Raw genomic sequence first — 22,009 nt, forward strand, 5'->3', positions numbered from 1 at the left:
ACGTATAATGTGCAGAGCTCACGTGGAGAGTGGACACACATTAACATGTATCAGTGTGGCCTGTTCATTCTCCCTGAACTCTGCTCACCCGGCCGACTATGACCTGCTGTTGAGAGCCCAGTAAGAGTCCCAGGATCTAAGCTGACCTTAGGCTGGACCGCAGCTATTCCTGTTTGCTGACTGCATGCCCAACCAGGAAAAATATACAGGGTTAAACATTTAATATCATCATTTAATATCATCATCCAGGATGACTTGGTGAAAACCACTGAAAGATACTGAAACCAGCAGATCTAGGCATCAAAGCAGCAAGAATAAGAGAAATGATGATGGGTTTAAAGAGTATGTGCTTTTTAATAGAAGCCCTTAAAAGGACCGAACACAGACATACAGCAGCAGCTCACTCACACCCTGTCCCTCAGGCTGGGCGTCTGGACCGCCCCAACAACACACGGTGGGTACTCACCCACACTATTTAAAACACATTATGTTAAAGACTATTCATGATACGATAATACAACATAACAGAGCAAAACAGACACTAACTGTACGCAACTATTTAAATTAAGAAGGGCGGCTTTCAAAAAGGTTTGTAGAGCATCCTGGGAAATGCAAATTGGCTATGGTATTCGGAGCCTTCTCGCTGGCAATGCAACACTACACTCACCTAAAGGATTATTAGGAGCACCATACTAATACGGTGTTTGACCCCCTTTCGCCTTCAGAACTGCCTTAATTCTATGTGGCATTGATTCAACAAGGTGCTGAAAGCATTCTTTAGAAATGTTGGCCCATATTGATAGGATAGCATCTTGCAGTTGATGGAGATTTGTGGGATGCACATCCAGGGCACGAAGCTCCCGTTCCACCACATCCCAAAGATGCTCTATTGGGTTGAGATCTGGTGACTGTTGGGGCCATTTTAGTACAGTGAACTCATTGTCATGTTCAAGAAACCAATTTGAAATGATTCGAGCTTTGTGACATGGTGCATTATCCTGCTGGAAGTAGCCATCAGAGGATGGGTACATGGTGGTCATAAAGGGATGGACATGGTCAGAAACAATGCTCAGGTAGGCCGTGGCATTTAAACGATGCCCAATTGGCACTAAGGGGCCTAAAGTGTGCCAAGAAAACATCCCCCACACCATTACACCACCACCACCAGCCTGCACAGTGGTAACAAGGCATGATGGATCCATGTTCTCATTCTGTTTACGCCAAATTCTGACTCTACCATTTGAATGTCTCAACAGAAATCGAGACTCATCAGACCAGGCAACATTTTTCCAGTCTTCAACTGTCCAATTTTGGTGAGCTCGTGCAAATTGTAGCCTCTTTTTCCTATTTGTAGTGGAGATGAGTGGTACCCGGTGGGGTCTTCTGCTGTTGTAGCCCATCCGCCTCAAGGTTGTGCGTGTTGTGGCTTCACAAATACTTTGCTGCATACCTCGGTTGTAACGAGTGGTTATTTCAGTCAAAGTTGCTCTTCTATCAGCTTGAATCAGTCGGCCCATACTCCTCTGACCTCTAGCATCAACAAGGCATTTTCGCCCACAGGACTGCCGCATACTGGATGTTTTTCCCTTTGCACACCATTCTTTGTAAACTCTAGAAATGGTTGTGCGTGAAAATCCCAGTAACTGAGCAGATTGTGAAATACTCAGACCGGCCCGTCTGGCACCAACAACCATGCCATCCATTCAGAAAGAACACTGTGTACTCAGGCATCCCTGGTGACCCACCCCCAAAATGAGCAGGGGCCCTGTTTGCCTTCGACAAAGAAAGATCATCTGCGCATGTGTAATTCATTATTAATAAGGGAGTGAGCAATGTATAGTGAGTAGGGGATAGTGAGCAGGGGACATTGAGCAGGGCAAAGTGAGCAGGGGACATTGAGCAGGGCAAAGTGAGCAGGGGACAGTAAGCAGTGCATAGTGAGCAGGGCAAAGTGAGCAGGGGACATTGAGGAGGGCATAGTGAGCAGGGGACAGTAAGCAGTGCATAGTGAGCGGGGGACAGTAAGCAGTGCATAGTGAGCAGGGGACTTTGAGCAGGAGACAGTAAGCAGTGCATAGTGAGCAGGGGATAGTAAGCAGGGGATAGTGAGTGGGGCAAAGTGAGCAGGGGACATTGAGGAGGGCATAGTGAGCAGGGGACAGTAAGCAGTGGATAGTGAGCGGGGGACAGTAAGCAGTGCATAGTGAGCAGGGGACTTTGAGCAGGGGACAGTAAGCAGTGCATAGTGAGCAGGGGATAGTGAGCGGGGGATAGTGAGTGGGGCAAAGTGTGCAGGGGACATTGAGGAGGGCATAGTGAGCAGGGGACAGTAAGCAGTGGATAGTGAGCGGGGGACAGTAAGCAGTGCATAGTGAGCAGGGGACTTTGAGCAGGAGACAGTAAGCAGTGCATAGTGAGCAGGGGATAGTAAGCAGGGGATAGTGAGTGGGGCAAAGTGAGCAGGGGACATTGAGGAGGGCATAGTGAGCAGGGGACAGTAAGCAGTGGATAGTGAGCGGGGGACAGTAAGCAGTGCATAGTGAGCAGGGGACTTTGAGCAGGGGACAGTAAGCAGTGCATAGTGAGCAGGGGATAGTGAGCGGGGGATAGTGAGTGGGGGAGAGTGAGCAGGGGACAGCAAGCAGCGCATAGTGAGCAGGGGACAGTAAGCAGTGCATAGTGAGCAGGGTATAGTGAGCGGGGGATAGTGAGTGGGGGAGAGTGAGCAGGGGACAGCAAGCAGCGCATAGTGAGCAGGGCAAAGTGAGCAGGGGACATTGGGCAGGGCATAGTGAGCAGGGGACAGTAAGCAGTGCATAGTGAGCAGGGGACTTTGAGCAGGGGACAGTAAGCAGTGCATAGTGAGCAGGGGACAGAAGCAGTGCATAGTGAGCAGGGGACAGTAAGCAGTGCATAGTGAGCAGGGGACAGTAAGCAGTGAATAGTGAGCAGGGCAAAGTGAGCAGGGGACATTGAGCAGGGCATAGTGAGCAGGGGACTTTGAGCAGGGGACAGTAAGCAGTGCATAGTGAGCAGGGGATAGTGAGCGGGGAATAGTGAGTGGGGGAGAGAGAGCAGGGGACAGTAAGCAGTGCATAGTGAGCAGGGGACAGTAAGCAGTGCATAGTGAGCAGGGCAAAGTGAGCAGGGGACATTGAGGAGGGCATAGTGAGCAGGGGACAGTAAGCAGTGCATAGTGAGCGGGGGACAGTAAGCAGTGCATAGTGAGCAGGGGACTTTGAGCAGGGGACAGTAAGCAGTGCATAGTGAGTAGGGGATAGTGAGCGGGGGATAGTGAGTGGGGGAGAGTGAGCAGGGGACAGCAAGCAGCGCATAGTGAGCAGGGGACAGTAAGCAGTGCATAGTGAGCAGGGCAAAGTGAGCAGGGGACATTGGGCAGGGCATAGTGAGCAGGGGACAGTAAGCAGTGCATAGTGAGCAGGGGACTTTGAGTAGGGGACAGTAAGCAGTGCATAGTGAGCAGGGGACAGAAGCAGTGCATAGTGAGCAGGGGACAGTAAGCAGTGCATAGTGAGCAGGGGACAGTAAGCAGTGAATAGTGAGCAGGGCAAAGTGAGCAGGGGACATTGAGCAGGGCATAGTGAGCAGGGGACAGTAAGCAGGGCATAGTGAGCAGGGGACTTTGAGCAGGGGCAGTAAGCAGTGCATAGTGAGCAGGGGACAGTAAGCAGGGTATAGTGAGCAGGGGACAGTAAGCAGTGCATAGTGAGCAGGGGACAGTAAGCGGTGCATAGTGAGCAGGGGACAGTAAGCAGCACATAGTGAGCAGGGGATAGTGAGTGGGGGAGAATGAGCAGGGGATAGAGCTAAGCTCTCCTAAAAGCTTTCATACGCAGTATTGGAGAAAACCACAGTACCACGGCCGGATCTAAAAGTGGGCAGGGGTGGGCAATACCCACCCGAATTTCTGCTCTGCAAACCCAATTGGTCAACTTTAGCCTGCGCAATCTGAATCTGACAATCATGTTTATTTCATTCATCCCACCAGATATTTTTCTGCGGAACATTTGTAGTCACCTGTGCAAGTAGAAGAGGAATGTTACCTTATTCTTATTAAAGCTCTTTCCTGTTAAAATGTATCTTTTGTTGCTATAGTTTGCTGTAATGTTGTGTTGCATAAGCATCTTTGCTAGTAGTGGTTTAGTTAACTCTTAAATAGTTAGCTAGCGAGATAACAGTACTGTTGGCTAGGAAGCTCACTAGGACAGTACAGTGGAACCCCCCATATTAGCCGATTTGCTAACTGTGGTCTCAGGGTAATTTATAAGTTAAACTTTATCATAGGTATGTAAGTACACTAAAACAAGTCATTTATAGTATTCGCTACTCTCCACGGTAGGAATGTATCCCCTCGGATACGGGTGCAGTACTGTTTTAACATTGTCAGTTTGCTAACATTGGTATCAGCGTATGGTTGCCAACTTTGGTCAGCTGGCTGGACTGAGATTCTCAGTTCAAGACAAGTCTGCATGCACATGCACACACATTTACATATATACAGGAGTTTTATTACCTTAATAAATAACAATAATAATAAGGGTAATATTAGGGTCTGCAAACTACCCCAAAAGCTTTTGATGCAGCGATTTTTAAGTTTTTAATGGAATAATATAGATTTGCCGTAAGACTTCTTGCGTGAGCAGTTGAAAGTGTGAGTTTCAGTATAAAGTTACCTGGTTAGATACATTACGTGCTATAATTCACTTAAATTAGTCATACACAACCATAAACAACGTGCAACAATTTTTAGTTCCCAAATCAAAGCTTGCTACCAGCATTTCAGTCACAGCTGCTCTCAGCTTGAATAATCAAGCTTCAGGACCGGTATCTTCAAACAAAGCAGACAGCTACTGTAGGCAGTTCAGACAGTGATGTTACACCTTCCCTGTGGGCAGTTACTGTGGACAGTTCAGACAGTGATGTTACACCTTCCCTGTGGGCAGTTACTGTGGACAGTTCAGACAGTGATGTTACACCGTCGCTGTGGGCACTTACTGTGGACAGTTCAGACAGTGATGTTACACCTTCCCTGTGGGCAGTTACTGTGGACAGTTCAGACAGTGATGTTACACCGTCGCTGTGGGCACTTACTGTGGACAGTTCAGACAGTGATGTTACACCTTCCCTGTGGGCAGTTACTGTGGACAGTTCAGACAGTGATGTTACACCTTCCCTGTGGGCAGTTACTGTAGACAGTTCAGATAGTGATGTTACACCTTCCCTGTGGGCAGTTACTGTGGACAGTTCAGACATTGATGTTACACCTTCCCTGTGGGCAGTTACTGTGGACACGATAAATTCACAGAGGCCCCTCCCCCTCCGGTCAGAATGATGTACAGAGGGCCCTGGGCCACCACATGATAAATTAACCGAGGCCCCTCCCCCTCAGTCAGAATGAGGTACAGAGGTCCCTGGGCCACCACATGATAAATTCACAGAAGCCCCTCCCCCTCCGGTCAGAATGATGTACAGTGGGCCCTGGGCCACCACACGATAAATTCACAGAGGCCCCCCCCCCCTCCGGTCAGAATGATGTACAGAGGGAACTGGGCCACCACACGATAAATTCACAGAGGCCCCTCCGGTCAGAATGAGGTACAGAGGGCCCTGGGCCACCACACGATAAATTCACAGAGGCCCCTCCCCCTCCGGTCAGAATGATGTACAGAGGGCCCTGGGCCACCACACGATAAATTCACAGAGGCCCCTCTCCCTCCGGTCAGAATGAGGTACAGAGGGCCCAGGGCCACCACACGATTAATTAACCGAGGTCCCTCCCCCTACGGTCAGAATGATGTACAGGGGGCCCTGGGCCACCACACGATAAATTCACAGAGGCCCCCCCCCTCCGGTCAGAATGATGTACAGAGGGCCCTGGGCCACCACACGATAAATTCACAGAGGCCCCTCCGGTCAGAATGAGGTACAGAGGGCCCTGGGCCACCACACGATAAATTCACAGAGGCCCCCCCCCCCTCCGGTCAAAATGATGTACAGAGGGCCCTGGGCCACCACACGATAAATTCACAGAGGCCCCTCTGGTCAGAATGAGGTACAGAGGGCCCTGGGCCACCACACGATAAATTCACAGAGGCCCCTCTCCCTCCGGTCAGAATGAGGTACAGAGGGCCCAGGGCCACCACACGATTAATTAACCGAGGCCGAGCTTGAGAAATACCATGTTACAATACCATGGAATGTGGCTTTTTGTGAAGAAAACAGCATTAATACCCCATTTTATATCAGCATGCCATTTCAGGTTTGAAAGCCTGTAACCACCTGCACATCTCACCCCAAGGCCTGGGCCCCCTCCACCTGCCTAGTGTAGAGCAGCGGTAGGATTGTGTTCAAAGACCTTGGCTCGTTACAAAAACAGTGTCCCCTTTCAGCCTAGCTGAACTTCCATCATTTAAATTCCAGGCGTCGTGACTCAGAGGCTACGTAAACGTGTCCCAGCACAGACTGCCACTTCCCCAGGGAGCACAACGCCCAACCCAAACTACCATTAAAATACCCCAGAGTATAATGATGTAAGACACCTTGTATAAAAGCCTCAGCTAAACAGCTAAACCTAGCTTCAGCTAAGCAGCTAGGCAGAGCTCAGTCTCCAAGGCTTGCCATGAAGTACACTTTGGACCACCCTCCAAATGTTTCTTCTACTAGGTTTTGAAGTCTCAAAAAGCTTAAAATATTTCATCGACCAGGGTGAAAGCTGAAAGGCGACGTGACCTTTACACTGAACTGCATTCAAGCCACAGGAGAATGAAGCCCTGAGTTTTCTGTCAATGACAGTGTTACTGTACTCTCTACGCAATTTTGCCCCCCATGCACCCACCCTTAAACATCACTATTTTAGCCAGCCAACCAAAAACAAACCATTGCTTAAAGGATCAAAGCAGGATACAGAGCAATAACAAGACCATTTTGAGCCAAAATTTGCTTAAATCAGTTTTCCATGTGCTCTAAAACAGTTCTTTTTAAAATGATGCCTCCCAAGTCACTTGTCATCATGGCAGCATTTCTGTCTCAATGCATAGAATATGTTCCATATTTACTCAATGCATATAAGATGTTTCCTATTTACTTACAACAGTAAATGCATACAATATGTTCCATCTTTACTTCCAATACTACAAGACTAAACCAAATATTTTACATTTATGCCGATGACTTACGCATGATTTGCCTTCAATCCTACGACAAGAGTGAAAGGAAGACAAACTGCCAAAGGCTTTTCTGTGCTACAGTAACTAGGAAACAACATTTCAATAAAAAAGCACAAAAATGTGCATATAACTAGCTTTCTGTTTGAACTTTTTTTTTACTGAAATGCTCGTTAAGGACAGAATCTCTCATAAAGGGGCACGTGAGAGGGGGCCAAAGCAGCTGGCTCTCCCTGAGCCCCCCCCCCCCCCCCCCAACATGGCCGAAACACAGGGAATGCAGCCAAAGGCCTAAGAAATGGTTTGGGCCTCCCTCCTCTTCCAGCAGGACGGCAGAGACTAGAAGAGCAGGCGCAAGGAAATTAATAGATACAAGCCGTCAGCAGGACGTCAATCAGTAGAGGCTTCCGGAAGGTTCCCTTGCTCCCAGTTAGCATGTTTTTGTGTAACCACCTGATGGCAGCCATTCGGCAGGCACAGCGCCCCCTACATGCACAAAGCGGAGGGCCATTGCCTGGGAGAGTAAGAATGGCTTCTCAGCAGGAAAAGGCCCCCCGAGTGCCTCTCCTTGCTTTCATTGCAGGCCATGTAGGGGGCTGCACCCGGTAAGAGTGACGGAGAGTGTTCGCCCACCACGGGGCACACCCACACCTCTGCTGTGTGGCACCCTTCCATTAAAATGCAAATGAATGCAATGCCAGGGCCTAACAGCCTAACAGCCTGGAGGCAGGTGAACGAGGCGGCCCCAGATTCCAAAAGGGCCTCGTCTCCACTTGGCATTCCTCCTCCGCCTCCCCCGAAACGACTTGCCTGAAAGACGCTGCTTATTATGCAGAGCACGGTCCCAACGCCCTTCTTCAATGAAGAGAATCAAATCGCCTATTCAGCCGGCTTTTAACTCCAAAACAAAGAATAAACAGAACTGAACGTAAAAGGGTTCCGAACTGACAACACGGCCCTTTTTTAGAGACATGAAAGGAAATGATGCTGTAATCCAGAGCGGACGCACCATCCTCCAGTGGCCACAACAATATTCTTTGCATTATTATTCATAGTGTCCACAAAGAACACAGACAGTTCAGACGGCTTCATTTACGAATCTCCATGGTCCATGTAAAACAGCAGCGTGGAGCTGAGTGATATCTATGTCCAAAGAATGACTGTGGTCCAAAAAAACATGCAATTTTTACCATATAATGAGGTCACATCACTACATACTGTAGCTCTGCACACAGTAAAGTAGGCTGTACTTTATATTTTACATAGTACAGCTGAAAAATGAGGGCAAAAAAGAGGAAACTGCAAAATCCATTTCACAGTCATACAATTTGTTGCACGCTAAACTCCCTACTTTTTCATAATTTATGCTTTTTACACTTCTTTCATTTAAGGTAACTAATGATTTTCACTCTCAGCACTATTCATTGACTCTAATTAGAAGCAACCAGAGAAGCAGGACTAGTTTGCTCAGACGATGTCACCATGTGAGGCACAGCCACCGGAATGGAGCGAAGGCCTCTGGCCCAACGACAGGAGCAGTTTCTGCGTGTCCCCAACATTCCAATATCATGACGTATGTCCGCACTCAGGGATGTGCTCCCAAAATGCCACCCTGCACTTACCACAGGAGCCAGAGAAAACACTGGTCACAGATGTTTCCTAATTGTCTGCTAATTCGAATCTGCCGGACCGTTGAAAAGAACCTTCAGCAAGGAGCAGAAAAATACTGACAATAGTAATAAGTCTGGTATTTCCAATTAATGTCACTCTTGAAAAGAATTACTTAGCTGTTCAGGTTTCTTGTTTCAAAATCTAACAGTAGTAGAATCTCCCAAGATGATTAAGTTACCACAGTGAGTAGGCTGAAACTGATTACCTTATATTAGTGTACAGATTACGCCTTCAGAAACTAGACTGTGCTGCCTCTAGGTCATACCAGTTTCAAACACTCCTTTGAAACACTGTTGGCATTATACTGCTGAAATGCACCAGAGATAACTGAGTAGTCAATAATGACTGTATCAGGATGTATATGTCATTTGGGTTGCAGGGGGTCCAGAGCTGATCCTGGAGGCTATGGGTACGAGGCAGGGAACAACCCATCAGAGGGCACAGTCGCACAACATTCATTCACACATGCACACTGTGGACAATTTGGTAACTCCAGTCAACCTTATCATGTTTTTGGACTGGGCCACGTGGGAACCAGTGTACCTGGAGGAAACCCTATAACGACATGGAGAGACCATGCAAACTCCACACACATGGAGCCGTGGAGGAGTCTCAAACCCTGGTCCCAGCGATAACCAGTGATGCCCCTGACCAAAAAACCAAATCACTAAAATTATGTATACACAAGAAATCACATTATTACCACTCATTAATTTATGCAGCTAAATGTTTTATTGATGTCTTTATTCCTTTATAAATAATTCCAACACAAGGATTCACATTATAAACACAGATTGCATCGACTAATTATATTCCAGAACTGAAATTTAAAATGGCTTATATGGATCAAAATGTTTGGAACACAATCATTCCTATACAAATACTGTTTAAATGACTTGCTTATAGTAATGAAGTAGTCTGCTTACAGTGTTCATTTTGGGTCTTTTTATACATTACAACATGCCTCTGCTTCTGGATAGCTACCTGAGGGTAATTCTGCATGCACAGAAAACCTGATGGGAAAAAAGGAAGGTATTTTCTCTCAATGACAAATATAGATTCATCAAAGCTCATGATAAACTGCCAAAAACTAGCCACCGAGATGCAACAACAAATCTACAAAAAGATTTTATGCACAATATTGTGCTGTATTGAAGCACAGAGTAGACATGGTGGCGACTGAAAACGAGGAGAACCGGACTGACACAGAGTTGTTCTTCATGTTGCTTCTTAAAGGGACCCCACAACAAGCAACAATGACACGAAAGCCATGAAAAACAGGGAAACACAGGGAAGTTACACTGAGGATGGTAAGGCGCACACGCGACTGGTAATTAATTTTATGTACAGTACAGTCCTGTATTACAGCATATTTGAATTATACATAGTTCAGTAATTTAATTTGTACAGTACTGTAATTTGAAAAGTGTTTGAAACAGCTGTCCTGTATTTTGAAAGAGTCAATAAAATTCTGGAAATAGTGATGTTGTCTGTTTTATTACCTTATATTCATGTAATAAATATACAAATGTCAATTAGATGGTAACCTGCCTGAGACATAAAGAAAAAAAAAAAATATCGGTTATAATGAACATCCACTTATAGTGATCTATTTCACCCAGACGGACATGATCACTATAAGCGGATTCCACTGTATCCACCTACTGGATTTTAGCATTTTAAGCATTTTAGCAATACTGCATCGTATGAGCAGTGATCCCACCCACTGTCCACAATCAAGTAGCTGACATAATGGGGTGCCTGCAGGGTTGGTCAGTGGATTAATGGGGCAGTTACCGGCATGCTTTGCACTGCATCGCACATATCTTTAAATGGCATATATAAAGATGCGTATTTGTGTGTTTATGTTAATTGTAAATGTCGTACCTGTGTAATGCGTGTGTTTTGTTAGCATGTAACCTTGTCATGTAAATTGTTGGCTTCCCTGTCTGTGCCACTGCTAGTACTAAACATATAGTGGCTATCAATAGAGTAACTTTCATTTTAAAGAGCTGTCATATCCTGTATTAAAAGGACTAAAACCACTTGCCGCAATACATTTCTTGCATTTTTTTTTGTCAGTGTGCTGCATCGAAAACATTCTGCACCGTCTAGGGTGGTGGAGTTTATACTAATTACTATCTATCCATTCCCCACTAAATAATACATTTTGTTTACTGGAATAATTGCTGTTTAATACTTTCATTGTAATGTGATTGCCCGTGGTTGTTGTTTAACAGTTAACGGTTAACTTCTTATATGTTCTTGTCAAATAAAATTATTTTTCTTCATAAAGGTAATATTTGGTATTCAGTAAAGTTGTTTCCAAAAACAGTTGCTTTAAAAGTGGGGGGAGATCATGGTATAATCAGCATCATCTTATATTTGGGACAAAATGGTAGTAAGGAGGCAAAAGTTGTTTCTTGCGCACCTATTTTACGTCATTCCATTGCCAGAGACCAGTTCCAATACTAAGAACAGAAGTACAGATATGGCAAAATGTTTTACCATGATATTTTTTTCATATTGGCTGATATCAATAATTATCATGATATAATTCATAAATCATTATTTGCAGTAAGAAATCCTTTATTCTGAGGCTCCACTTATGCTTAAAATTCCATTAGGATTCCCCTTAAACAGAATATGTAAAAGATGACTAACTGAATGGGTTGCAAACTGAAATGGAATAATTTTAATAAACCATATAATAATATCCTTTTTTTTGTAGGGTGTAACACTAGTTACGCATCCGGCTGTTATTCATCTGTCAATCCTGCATTGATCAGTTCTGTTATTTGTGTATCTGGCAGTCTGACAGTAAGAATTAAGAATGAAAATGCCCTACATTGGCTTTGATTGTAGGTAGACCTATGTAGTTCCAAGTCAGACCCCATTTATTTCCTGAATCACTTCAAAGGTCAATTAGTCTTGTGTTCTGAGATGCCCCCCTTTTGTGGCTTTCTTGTTAGCTTTAACTTCTCATGAAGTTCATTCAGCAACAGAAAAGGCCCTGACTGGAAACTTTTTGTTCATTACATGTACATCATTCTCTGGAAACTCTAGACCATAGGGGTGGGCAGTACGCTGGTATCATAGCTATTACCGGTGTGATTGTGCGCTCCGAAATGGATTTGCACTATACCATTAATACCGCGATAAGTCAACAGTCTAATTTTATTTTCTTCCAGCCTTCAGTTGTAATCTGAATATTTGTTCTTATATAGTATATGTAACCGGTTTACCTGCATTGTGTGAATTTACTGTGAAATATACCCAATGCCATGTCCGGATAGCACATTAACATACTCAAAAACAGATTTCAAACATATTTTGTGTAATTATAAACATTAAACAATAATAACCTGGTTACATACAGTATATCATTATAATAAAAACCTAAAATTAGTGACATCAAAAATTCTGGGGTAGTTTACAAACACTAGAGACCTTTTACAAGGTAATAAAACTTTTACATATATGTAAATGCAGGTGCAAATGTGTGCAGACTTGTTTCGAATTGAAAATCTCACTACAGCCAACTGACCAAAGTTGGCAACCCTGCATTTTATTTTAAATGAACTGTAAAATGCGCTGTTTTCGGCTGAAAAGGCTTATCTTTCATTTTGCGTTGTTACTCCGACAATTATGAAATGAATATGAGAAAACATCACTTATGTCAGTTTTGATATCTTTTTAAAGTAACACCAGCCATACCCAACTGTAATAGTGATTAAAGTGTATGCACAAAATATATTTTTAAGATTTACATAAAGGGACATGCTACAGAACCCCTAAGGTGACAAAGGAGCAGAAAAAAAAAACGGCAGAAGAGAAAAAAAAAAAGAAGTCATGTTTTGCGTTATAAGGTTTTGGCTTATAACGCAAAGGTTTTGGGTTATATCGCAAAAGTTTTGGGTTATAATGCAAAGGTTTTGGGTTATATCACAAAAGTTTTGGGTTATAATGCAAAACATGACTTTTTTTTTTCTTCTGCCGTTTTTTTCTGCTCCTTTGTCACGTTAGGGGCTCTGTAACATGCTACTCCCAAAAAGTAATACTATGATATAATATGTTCACCATCCAAAAAGTGAAAAATACCACGATAATAATTTTAGGTCATATCGCCTACCCCTACTCAAGCCACTGTTGTGTGTGAAAATCTCAGGAGAGTGACTGTATCTGAGAGGTCTGAACCACCACGTTTGACACTAATAATCACACCACATTCAAAATCAATAAAATCTGGTATCTTAACCATTCCACTGTTTAGTCAGTAAACGGCCATCTCACCCCTTGCAGGTTGTATGTATTCAGATGCAGCCACATGACTGATGTTTGTAGGGTCAGGCTGTTTGCGCTAACAAGCAGCTGTTCCTAATGAACTGGCCACTGAGTGCATGATTTCAAACAGCAATAAGTAAAAAAAAATGGCATGATCCAATTCCAACATGGAATCTCATCATCAGTGGACTTTACTGTTGCCCCAAGGGAATGAAAATGTCAGCGTTACTGTTAACCAGGCATCAGACAGAACGAGCCACAGCCCACAGCCCTCCCCCGGAAAATGGGGTGCTGCGGAACGCGAGTGTTTCTGCAACTGAAACGGGCAAATAAACCACATGTAAATCACCATCCTCTTCTCTGTTGCCCTACGTTACATCACAGGTAGCGAACAGCCAGTGATTAAGGCTGTAACAGGGCTAAGAGTGAATGGGGAGTACAGCTGCTGAGCAATGTGTGATGATTCAGAGGATCCACATACGCTCGTGATGCGTGGAACCTTCAATTAAAGCCCAAAATCTTCTAATGGACACTAATAAGTGACCCGGCTGTAAGAGGACGATCAGCAACACATATGCCTCACCATACTTGAGTTGAACCTGTAGCCTCATGTTGCAGGTGACTCCTTGCTTCGACATAGCTAAGCAGCTGCTCTGCCCCTGTTGTGTCCTAACATTGAGGTTCTGGGTGGCTCCAGCTGCCTATGAAGTTGGACTGAGACACCTGGAGTTGCAGAGGTACACTGAGTCACAAGCCGGGGTCAGCCAACATCGCTGACCGCGTCTACAGAGCTCCCTCAGTCATTAAATACGGATCCACATGCGACGTGAGGCTCACATTTAGCTGCCTTCTCTGCCTGCATGGCAGTCTCGCAGGAAGCAGTCACAGGAATTATTCTTTCACTGCACTTATTGCTGGGTACCGACCTACAGCAAACTTCCCATTCATCAGTGTCTCCAGTTATGGCTTTCCTCTGTCATCTGTTGGGGCCTCCTCAGTTATTGATCCTGCCTTCCCTCAGTCTCTTTATTCTTTATGGTTCACACTGACTGCCTACATTACACAAGGTTCGCTTTAAACCCACACTCAGGGATGTTCCTACAAAATATGGCTTGCCTCGAGAGCACAAATGAACATAAACATACCAGCAATTTTGTGCTGTTATTAAAAGAGAGTCACTAAGCATTTACAGTTTGCCTCAGAGGTCTGTCTTAATGGTTAATTTGTCATAACGAATCACGTCTGACAAATTATTTCATAAAAGTGTATGAACAAGGAAAAAAAGACACACTCTCAAGTGTGTGCTTAATGCAGATTTGCAGTTTGACCATGAGATTGAATCTGACTGATTAATAAATCTCAAGAACCCCCATTTTCACTTGCAATAGGCAATGAAAGTCAGAGCAAAATGAAACACTTCTTTAAATGCCTTATTCAAGATGAAGGGTGAGGCTTGAAGTGGAGGATTAAATTATCTTTCATAAAAAATGGATAATCAGAAATGGAATGCATACCAAAGGGCAGGGATGCCCGATCTTCTCCTGAAACAGACCGACCAACCCAAATCAGGTGCAAGTTCCCACCACCACCTGACTTGACCTGTCACACCTGCTTCCGTCAGCGAAGAAAGTCCCAGACACACAGGTCCAAGACAAATGAGGAAGTGAGAATGCTGCTGTGTTTTCAAGCTCTCAGGCTTTTAACATCCTTTAGGGTCAGATCCTGAATGGGTAAAGGCTGTTCTAGGGGGCAAAGGATGTGCAAGACGATACTGGAAAGGTGTTTAACACATCCTGTGTTTAATACACCCCACTGTGATGATTTTACCATCCATATGTGAATAAGCTGAAACAGCAATTTGGTACAGGCCCATTCTGAAGTCCTACAGCTGATCATAGAAAAGCCAAGCAATTCGTTCGTCTTGAATATATGTTTAATATATTGATGTAAATCCCATCATATAACGACCTGTAGCCACAGAATCTTCATTCTTGCTGCATATCCGGAGTTGGACGACGTCCTCCGTCATTGCAGGTAAGAACTCTGTTATTTGGCAGTTGGGGTTATAGCCTGGCAGAGTGTCCCCAGCATAAATACCTCCTTCAGGCCTGTCAGGTGCCCACGAGTTCCCCACTGGCAGCAGGCAGAGACTGAGCACCCCTCCCCCAAAGCACACATCCCCTGCCAGCCTCCCTTCCCTTTCAGTTTAGCACTCGCAGGCCTAAAGTCAGCCTTTCATTAAAGCCTCCACACAGCCAGCCTCGCTGCCTGATAGAACTGAGCACAACGCCTTTGTATTGAAAACGTCCCCAATCACCAGCCCCCTTCACAGACATAAAACCAAAAATCTTTTCTGGCTCTGTCTTAAATTTTTGTGTTTTTCATCCTTGTCACCCTATACTGGATAAATTGTTGTCAAAGGATGAATAAATTGATTTATATTTAGATTTAAAAACAATATTTTAGATTTTGTAATTCACATTTTTTTTTTAATCAGCAAAAATACAAAATAACAATACTAACAATAAAACAGCAGGACTGAGGGTGTTTCAAAGAATTACAGATCGTGAGTTTCTGGGAGGGGCTACTGGGGACCCGTGAGAAGCTGAATTTGACAAGAAAAATGCCAGGGATATTCAAAGAATGTTAATATTCCCACGATACTGATCAAAGACATTATGAATCTCAAAAACGTATGATCAGGATTTACTCGCTCCAGATTAAAATGTCCGAGCTTCCAATCCCCTAACTGACATTGGCGTGTAAATACACCATCCCTTACTGCCCTGGACCCTGGGCCTTGCTGACTCAGACAGCCCATTTGCAGAGGCAAAAACCATGCCCCCCCCCCTCTTCTTCACCCTCTTCAAGAGCATCCTAGATAAGGTGACTGTTTCTTTGCATAACTTTCACTTTATTAGCTGTACAAAATGTCAGAAACTTCCAGAAAAGCACACAGTAATAATTAGCAGTAACCAAGGTCACTAAGTGGATAGTATCAGCATAACAATGCGATCACTGGGAAGGGATCAGAAAGGAGTGGAGTATCAGTGCAGAAGCTGCACAGAGGTAATTATTTATTTCGCCCCCATGAATTTACTTCTGCCCCTAATGCCCCATTCAGGTTCTTCTCACCTGCCACCTGACTGTCACTTTCCTGCTTGATGTTTTCCGTCATACACCATCAGCTCCTGGGATAGTGGATTCCCTTCCTGACCTTCTCACAATGCTGGATGATGAATAGGTACAGAGTAACCGGTCAGCTTAAAACACTAATGCTTCTACCATAATTCAGCATGTAAGATGGTTTTAATGGAGGATCAGTGGCACTTACACATGCACAGCTATCATAAAAACATCTTAGTCTAATGCAGTGTGTGCATTTCAATTAACCATGATGGTCAAAGCAACCTAATGGACTAAATGTGATTTGCCCCCATGTCCCTTTTGCTCTGTGCTTGCTGCAGAGAATTTAGAAAAAAATACAAAAGCTTAATAACATTTTAAGGGAAAACCCCTTATCTACGGATTTCTGCTAGTACAACATCATTCATTTGTCATATGTTCTTTGCTGCTTTTTTGAAGACACGCAGCTCTAGGGACAGGACATCAAGGGTCATTTCTGAGTCTTTGCATCAGTTGATTTAACCTAAATAGTTATTCTCAGACATTTTATTAGCTCTGGGACTTGGTATGTTCTACACAGCATAATATGCAAATTTATAGCATGCGACTTCAATTTGAATTGAATAATGTATTAGATTATAAATCAATTATTAATGCATTCTATCATTATATTACAACCATCTTCACAAGAAACCTTTTAACAAAGAAGGCTGGTGATACTATTTAAAGTTCAAGCATATTTTGCACACGTTCACATCTTGTACGCAATTTATCATCATTGATAAAATATGGACCTCAAATAGATTAGCTGCTGGCTGTGCTGCCTGAATGTGTGATATTAGTAATATGAATGGTTTATTAATTTTCATGGTGTCCCTTCATACATGTCCATACATGTTAGAAAGAATGAAAGATTCACACCTTTTCCTGCAAGCAGGAAACTTGTCATTACTGAGACTTTCAGTTTCTGATCCAGCTTTTACGTGTGTTTACATGCTATGTGAAGCATCACACATTGTACTGCTTAAAGTGTACATTATGTGCATCATAAAAGACAACAGACTGATGAGGGAAGTGCGGTGTCACCTTGGAACCTGAATTACTTCAGCAAAATAGGCAGATATATAAATAATTAAACACATCAAATAATAGGGCTTCCTCATCACAGAGAGACAGCCAGACTATTTTATCCCCAGCAGGCAAAGTCATCTCAGAAATGCAGAAACGCAGAAAGAGCACTGCGGTGCGAACAGAAGCACATTCATCTTGATACCACACTAGGTGACTTGTGCTAGTAGCACAAAGACTGGATCATCATGCAAATATTGTCCTGTTCTTGGAAGACCTTCTTCCCTTGTCCTTTAGCACTAACAAATAAAACTTGATAACTGAAATGAACAATATAAATAATGAAGTATTTTAATAAACCTCACTTGAGAGTTGGTGTGAAAATGTAATTAGACTATTGATAGTCCCCAATGAAAGACTAAAATAAGTAAGCACAGAACCGCTTCAGAAAAGTAAAGAAAATCAATCTAGTCACCTGACCGCAAAGAAAGATTAAATCATACTGTAGTTTGGTCTTCCATGCTGGCATTTATGTCAGCAGACGGCACTATAATTCAAACAAAGCTCATGAGATATTCATGCAGTGCCATGAAATGCCAGGACCAAAAGAGCGACAGTCCAGCTCTACACAACTTCCAAGGCCATCAGCGCACCATTTAAACCAGCTTTTAAGGGAAATAACCGGATCAATTAGTCTGAAAGAAACTACAATCGCCGGGGTGCATACGAATCACACACCTAACGATCCGAAATGCGCACAGCTGCGGTTAAACAGTGACAAAGCTGCACTTGGCAGCGATGCAAGGCTGAGTGTCTGCATGGGGACCGGTATTAACGCCACACACGTCCTCAGCAAAGATAATATTTTGTTCTACAATTTCCCAAAATTGCACTTTTAAAGCCTGAAATGTACGGGAATTTCATTACAAATATTTTCCAATGGTTATTTCTTCTCAATAGGCTATATCTGGAAGCGTGAGTCCCTTTGAGTAAGTGCAAACAGCACTTTATTTATACTGTTCGAGAATTTTCCGCATCGGCTACCACTGAATCAGTCACCCCGTGGTATCGTAGTAGCATATGTTCCCTTTGGTACATTTGGTTCTTTGCAGGCTATTTAATTTTTCTGAAGCATTTCCGATCTTTTCAGAAGCGCTGTATGTTTCACAGATCGCGTCGAGACTTCCCAGTGAAAGACATCTGTCATCGGAAAACAGAAAAACAATTTATCACAAGACCAGATATGATTCTTGCACGTACGTTTAGACCTATTACTTTTCTATTTTATTTTGCATCGTTTAGAGTAACTATAAGTGCCCGCCGAATAAAAACAAAAGCAGACAATTAAGCTGATCACCCTCCAGATCCACCCTAATGTCTGGCATCAGAGCTCCGTATCCCAATGATCATGCCACACAGTAAGTGATCCTGCTTAACCATGCTTTGCTTAATAAAATACACCGACGACTGTCATCACAGTCGATTTCCGATAATCGATTAGGGGTAGTGACTCATCACAATAAAAACGACTCGTTTAGAGATCAGATCTATACAGAGACAGCACATATGCATCCACATTTTTGACTATTGCAGAAAGTACCTTGACACTGAACAATGCATCCAAACCTTCGTGTTGTCTGTTACGATGTTACGCAATGTCAGAGAATCCATGAATAAATCAAACCAGATAGAATATTAACAGCTCTCTTAAGATGCATTTTTCAGTTACGGGTGGCTCTAACCCAATGAGTGACTTGTAGCCAGGAGTGATGCAAAGACACTCTCCCTCAATTGGTAGGCTATAACATACAAATGTACCTGAGAAGACAAAACAGGGACTATGTGTACACACGCTTGCTGGTTCAGCTCTTTCTGGATATTCAGCAGCTTTTTTGATTACGCTTGCATATAGCTCAGATTTTTATACAAATATATTGCATGTAGCTTGCTACTATATCTGCACAAAACCAAAGGGCAAAATATCAAAACGCAAGACATGCACGTAAAACACCCACCTTTCACTTGAGTCTCGTACTCCCCAATTATCTCCTTATCCTTCTTGAATTTAGTTTGAGATGACATGTTTCCTGAGGTAGGGATTGTAGTAAGAAGTAAGATGCTCAATTGGTGTAGATCCAATGCTTTTTATATTTAGCTGGCGATTCGGTAATATTTTTCTTCCAAGCAAGATTGTCCCTGTGATTCCCTCCCTACACAAAACGTATTTTCTCGAAAACAACTAAAATTTCACATAGGCCAGACCCTGGTGGTTTAAAGTTAAACTTTTAAAGGCAATTTGATGTCCACCTGCATCAATGATTTTATTTCTCGATCCGTGCAAAGAAGTCATATGCTCTAGCGAGGAAAAGGGACTCCACCTTCATTGCGATAACATGCCTCCTAAAGCCTGAGCAGCGGTCGCAAAAAAAAGAATAGACCGTCTTTATCCAAAAAGCGAAACGGACTACGAAACATCAGACTTCAGGTTTCCTTCCATTCCCAGCGCATTACATTAATTTAGTTATAATTGATCATATATGTCCATAAACGTGCAGCTTGATAAGGATCGTTTTAAACACCGAGGTTTTTTTGCTGCAGGACTAGACGAAACGCACAGATCGTCACATTAGACTCCTCCCATTGTAGAGCTGCCCCCCTTCGCTTCTCTGTAATTACACGCTCATTGTGGACTTGCACGGCCCAGCATTGGGAGATGAATGGGAAGTTGTTTCGAAACTGCGCAGACAAAACGGTTTCAAATGGTGTCATAGATTTTTTCTTTATTTTTTTTAAAAAAGAAAAAACCCTTATGGTTGTTTTGATGCATTTGTAATGGAAATGTATAACAGACTATAATGCTCTTATTGATAGTATTGTTGTAGTATCCATTTCTGAGCTGTTAACATAATTATTGTCGAGGTCATTTCAATGTCTGGATGAAGAATTCAGAATAACGTTCGGCATCATTGAGGTTTCTTATAATGGCAGTAACGGGTCCACAATCGCCCCCATCCCCCATCCCTAAAGGTTGAATGATGACAGATGTGCGCCCATCATGACAGGCCGCAGATGCAGACATAGTACAAAGCCAGATCGCAACAATGGTGCCCCACCTAAGTGTTAATATGTAACCGGACGTATTAACTGGAGTTTGAGGCTGCGCGTGCTATACTCAGCAAAATCTGCTGAATTTTAGGAATTTACTAAATGTATGGATGAATTCCTGAATCTGGATTTATGATGAATGGATAGATGATGCCAAAATTTGTATGGCAAGCAGGACAGTATGTCAGAAATGTTAATGTACGCCCTGTAGTATGGCTATCGCCTATGGCTTACTCACTGGGGGCTTTGGGTGGGGATGCTGTAAAGCGCTTTGAGACGATGTAATGTTGTGATAATGCGCTATACAAAAATAGATTTGTTGTATTTGTTGTTGTCGTTGTTGTATCGTTTCGGTGAGTCTGGTATCACAAGTTTATTTAGCTCAGCCTTAAAATACATAATGGCTAAGCTATCAGAAAGCATAACAGCAAAGTTACAGGCCTACAATGTATATTGCCAACAATAAAATATCACTTAAAAATAGATTGGCAGATGAATGACTGGTTATCATCAGTGTAACTTCTCCATCAGAACAATGTATAGAGAATTTTTAATCATTATTGCTTTGCAGAACTTTTTAGCATAAAACCCTTTTTGCAAGGTGTGGTTTTGCCTGGTTCTGCGGGCAGTTGGCATCGGAAACAGTGAAAACCAAAGCAGGCTTTACTGACCTCTGCTTTCCGTTAGTAATATATCAACAAAAGCCAAAAATATTTATAGAGTTTTTATTTTTACTCCTTCTTGAAATCCATTTTAGTACCAGAGAGTTTAATTATATTATTCTGGCATTGTTTAAATTTCATGTTGTGTGTCAGAGAGCACAGGGATATTTGATACCACATAGTTATGTATACGTATGTGTGGTTGGTTAATCCAGTACTCTAAAGTTATATTCATCTAAATGTCCTTTGGTGAAATATTTCCCTCAAACATGAACAGAAGTATGAAACACAGATGTGCAAAATGAGAACAGACATGTTTTGCATATCACTACATGTGATCCACCAAATACTACTAATAAAAAAGCTGTATAAACGATATTTAAAGCAATTCCCTTCTATTGTAAACACCATTCCATAACTCGTGCTGTCTCATGTCTGTCTGGTGAAAGGGTGACTATGAGGAGGTGAAAGGTGCTCTGCTAACCCATGTATGGAGTGTCCACATCTCTCATCTTCATGACCTGCAGAATCCTGTCATGGCCATGTCCATGTTACCCATGTTCACTAATATAACAAAGAGGTTATAATGATTTTATTTAGTGGCCTTTGCATTTTTAATGCTGCAAAAAAAGTATTTAGTTTGAAAGTTGGAAAGATCACCACAGTTCAAGAGTAGAAGAGAGTAGATAGAAGGCTGAACTTCTTCAAGATTGCAGTGTGACTTGTAAATAATGTATGTACATGCAATACACATGGTCGAAATTTCTATTGCACAATTTATCAGCAAAATGTTTATATTTTACAGTTTTAACTACTAGAGAGCTTAGATTTATCTGGTCAGCCATAACTAAAGAATATAATTAAGACGTTTAAATTTGAAGTGCAACGAAATAATCAGTGCTTGTAATC

At 43.0% G+C, this 22,009-nt stretch overlaps 1 protein-coding gene across 2 annotated transcripts in view; it reads right to left on the reverse strand.

Annotated features, from left to right (window-relative positions):
• The window catches only part of LOC111833093 (SLIT-ROBO Rho GTPase-activating protein 3), a 90,660-nt gene extending 70,681 nt beyond the window's left edge, over positions 1–19,979 (reverse strand). For both annotated transcript variants that reach the window (XM_072714952.1, XM_072714951.1), the window contains exon 1: positions 19,349–19,979. In XM_072714952.1, coding sequence (XP_072571053.1) covers positions 19,349–19,415 — 67 coding nt within the window. In that variant the 5' untranslated portion in view covers positions 19,416–19,979. The remainder of the gene's footprint in view (positions 1–19,348) is intronic.
• Positions 19,980–22,009: the final 2,030 nt, after the last annotated feature.

The sequence above is a fragment of the Paramormyrops kingsleyae genome, chromosome 8 (assembly GCF_048594095.1).
Source record: "Paramormyrops kingsleyae isolate MSU_618 chromosome 8, PKINGS_0.4, whole genome shotgun sequence".
Taxonomy (NCBI): Eukaryota; Metazoa; Chordata; class Actinopteri; order Osteoglossiformes; family Mormyridae; genus Paramormyrops; species Paramormyrops kingsleyae.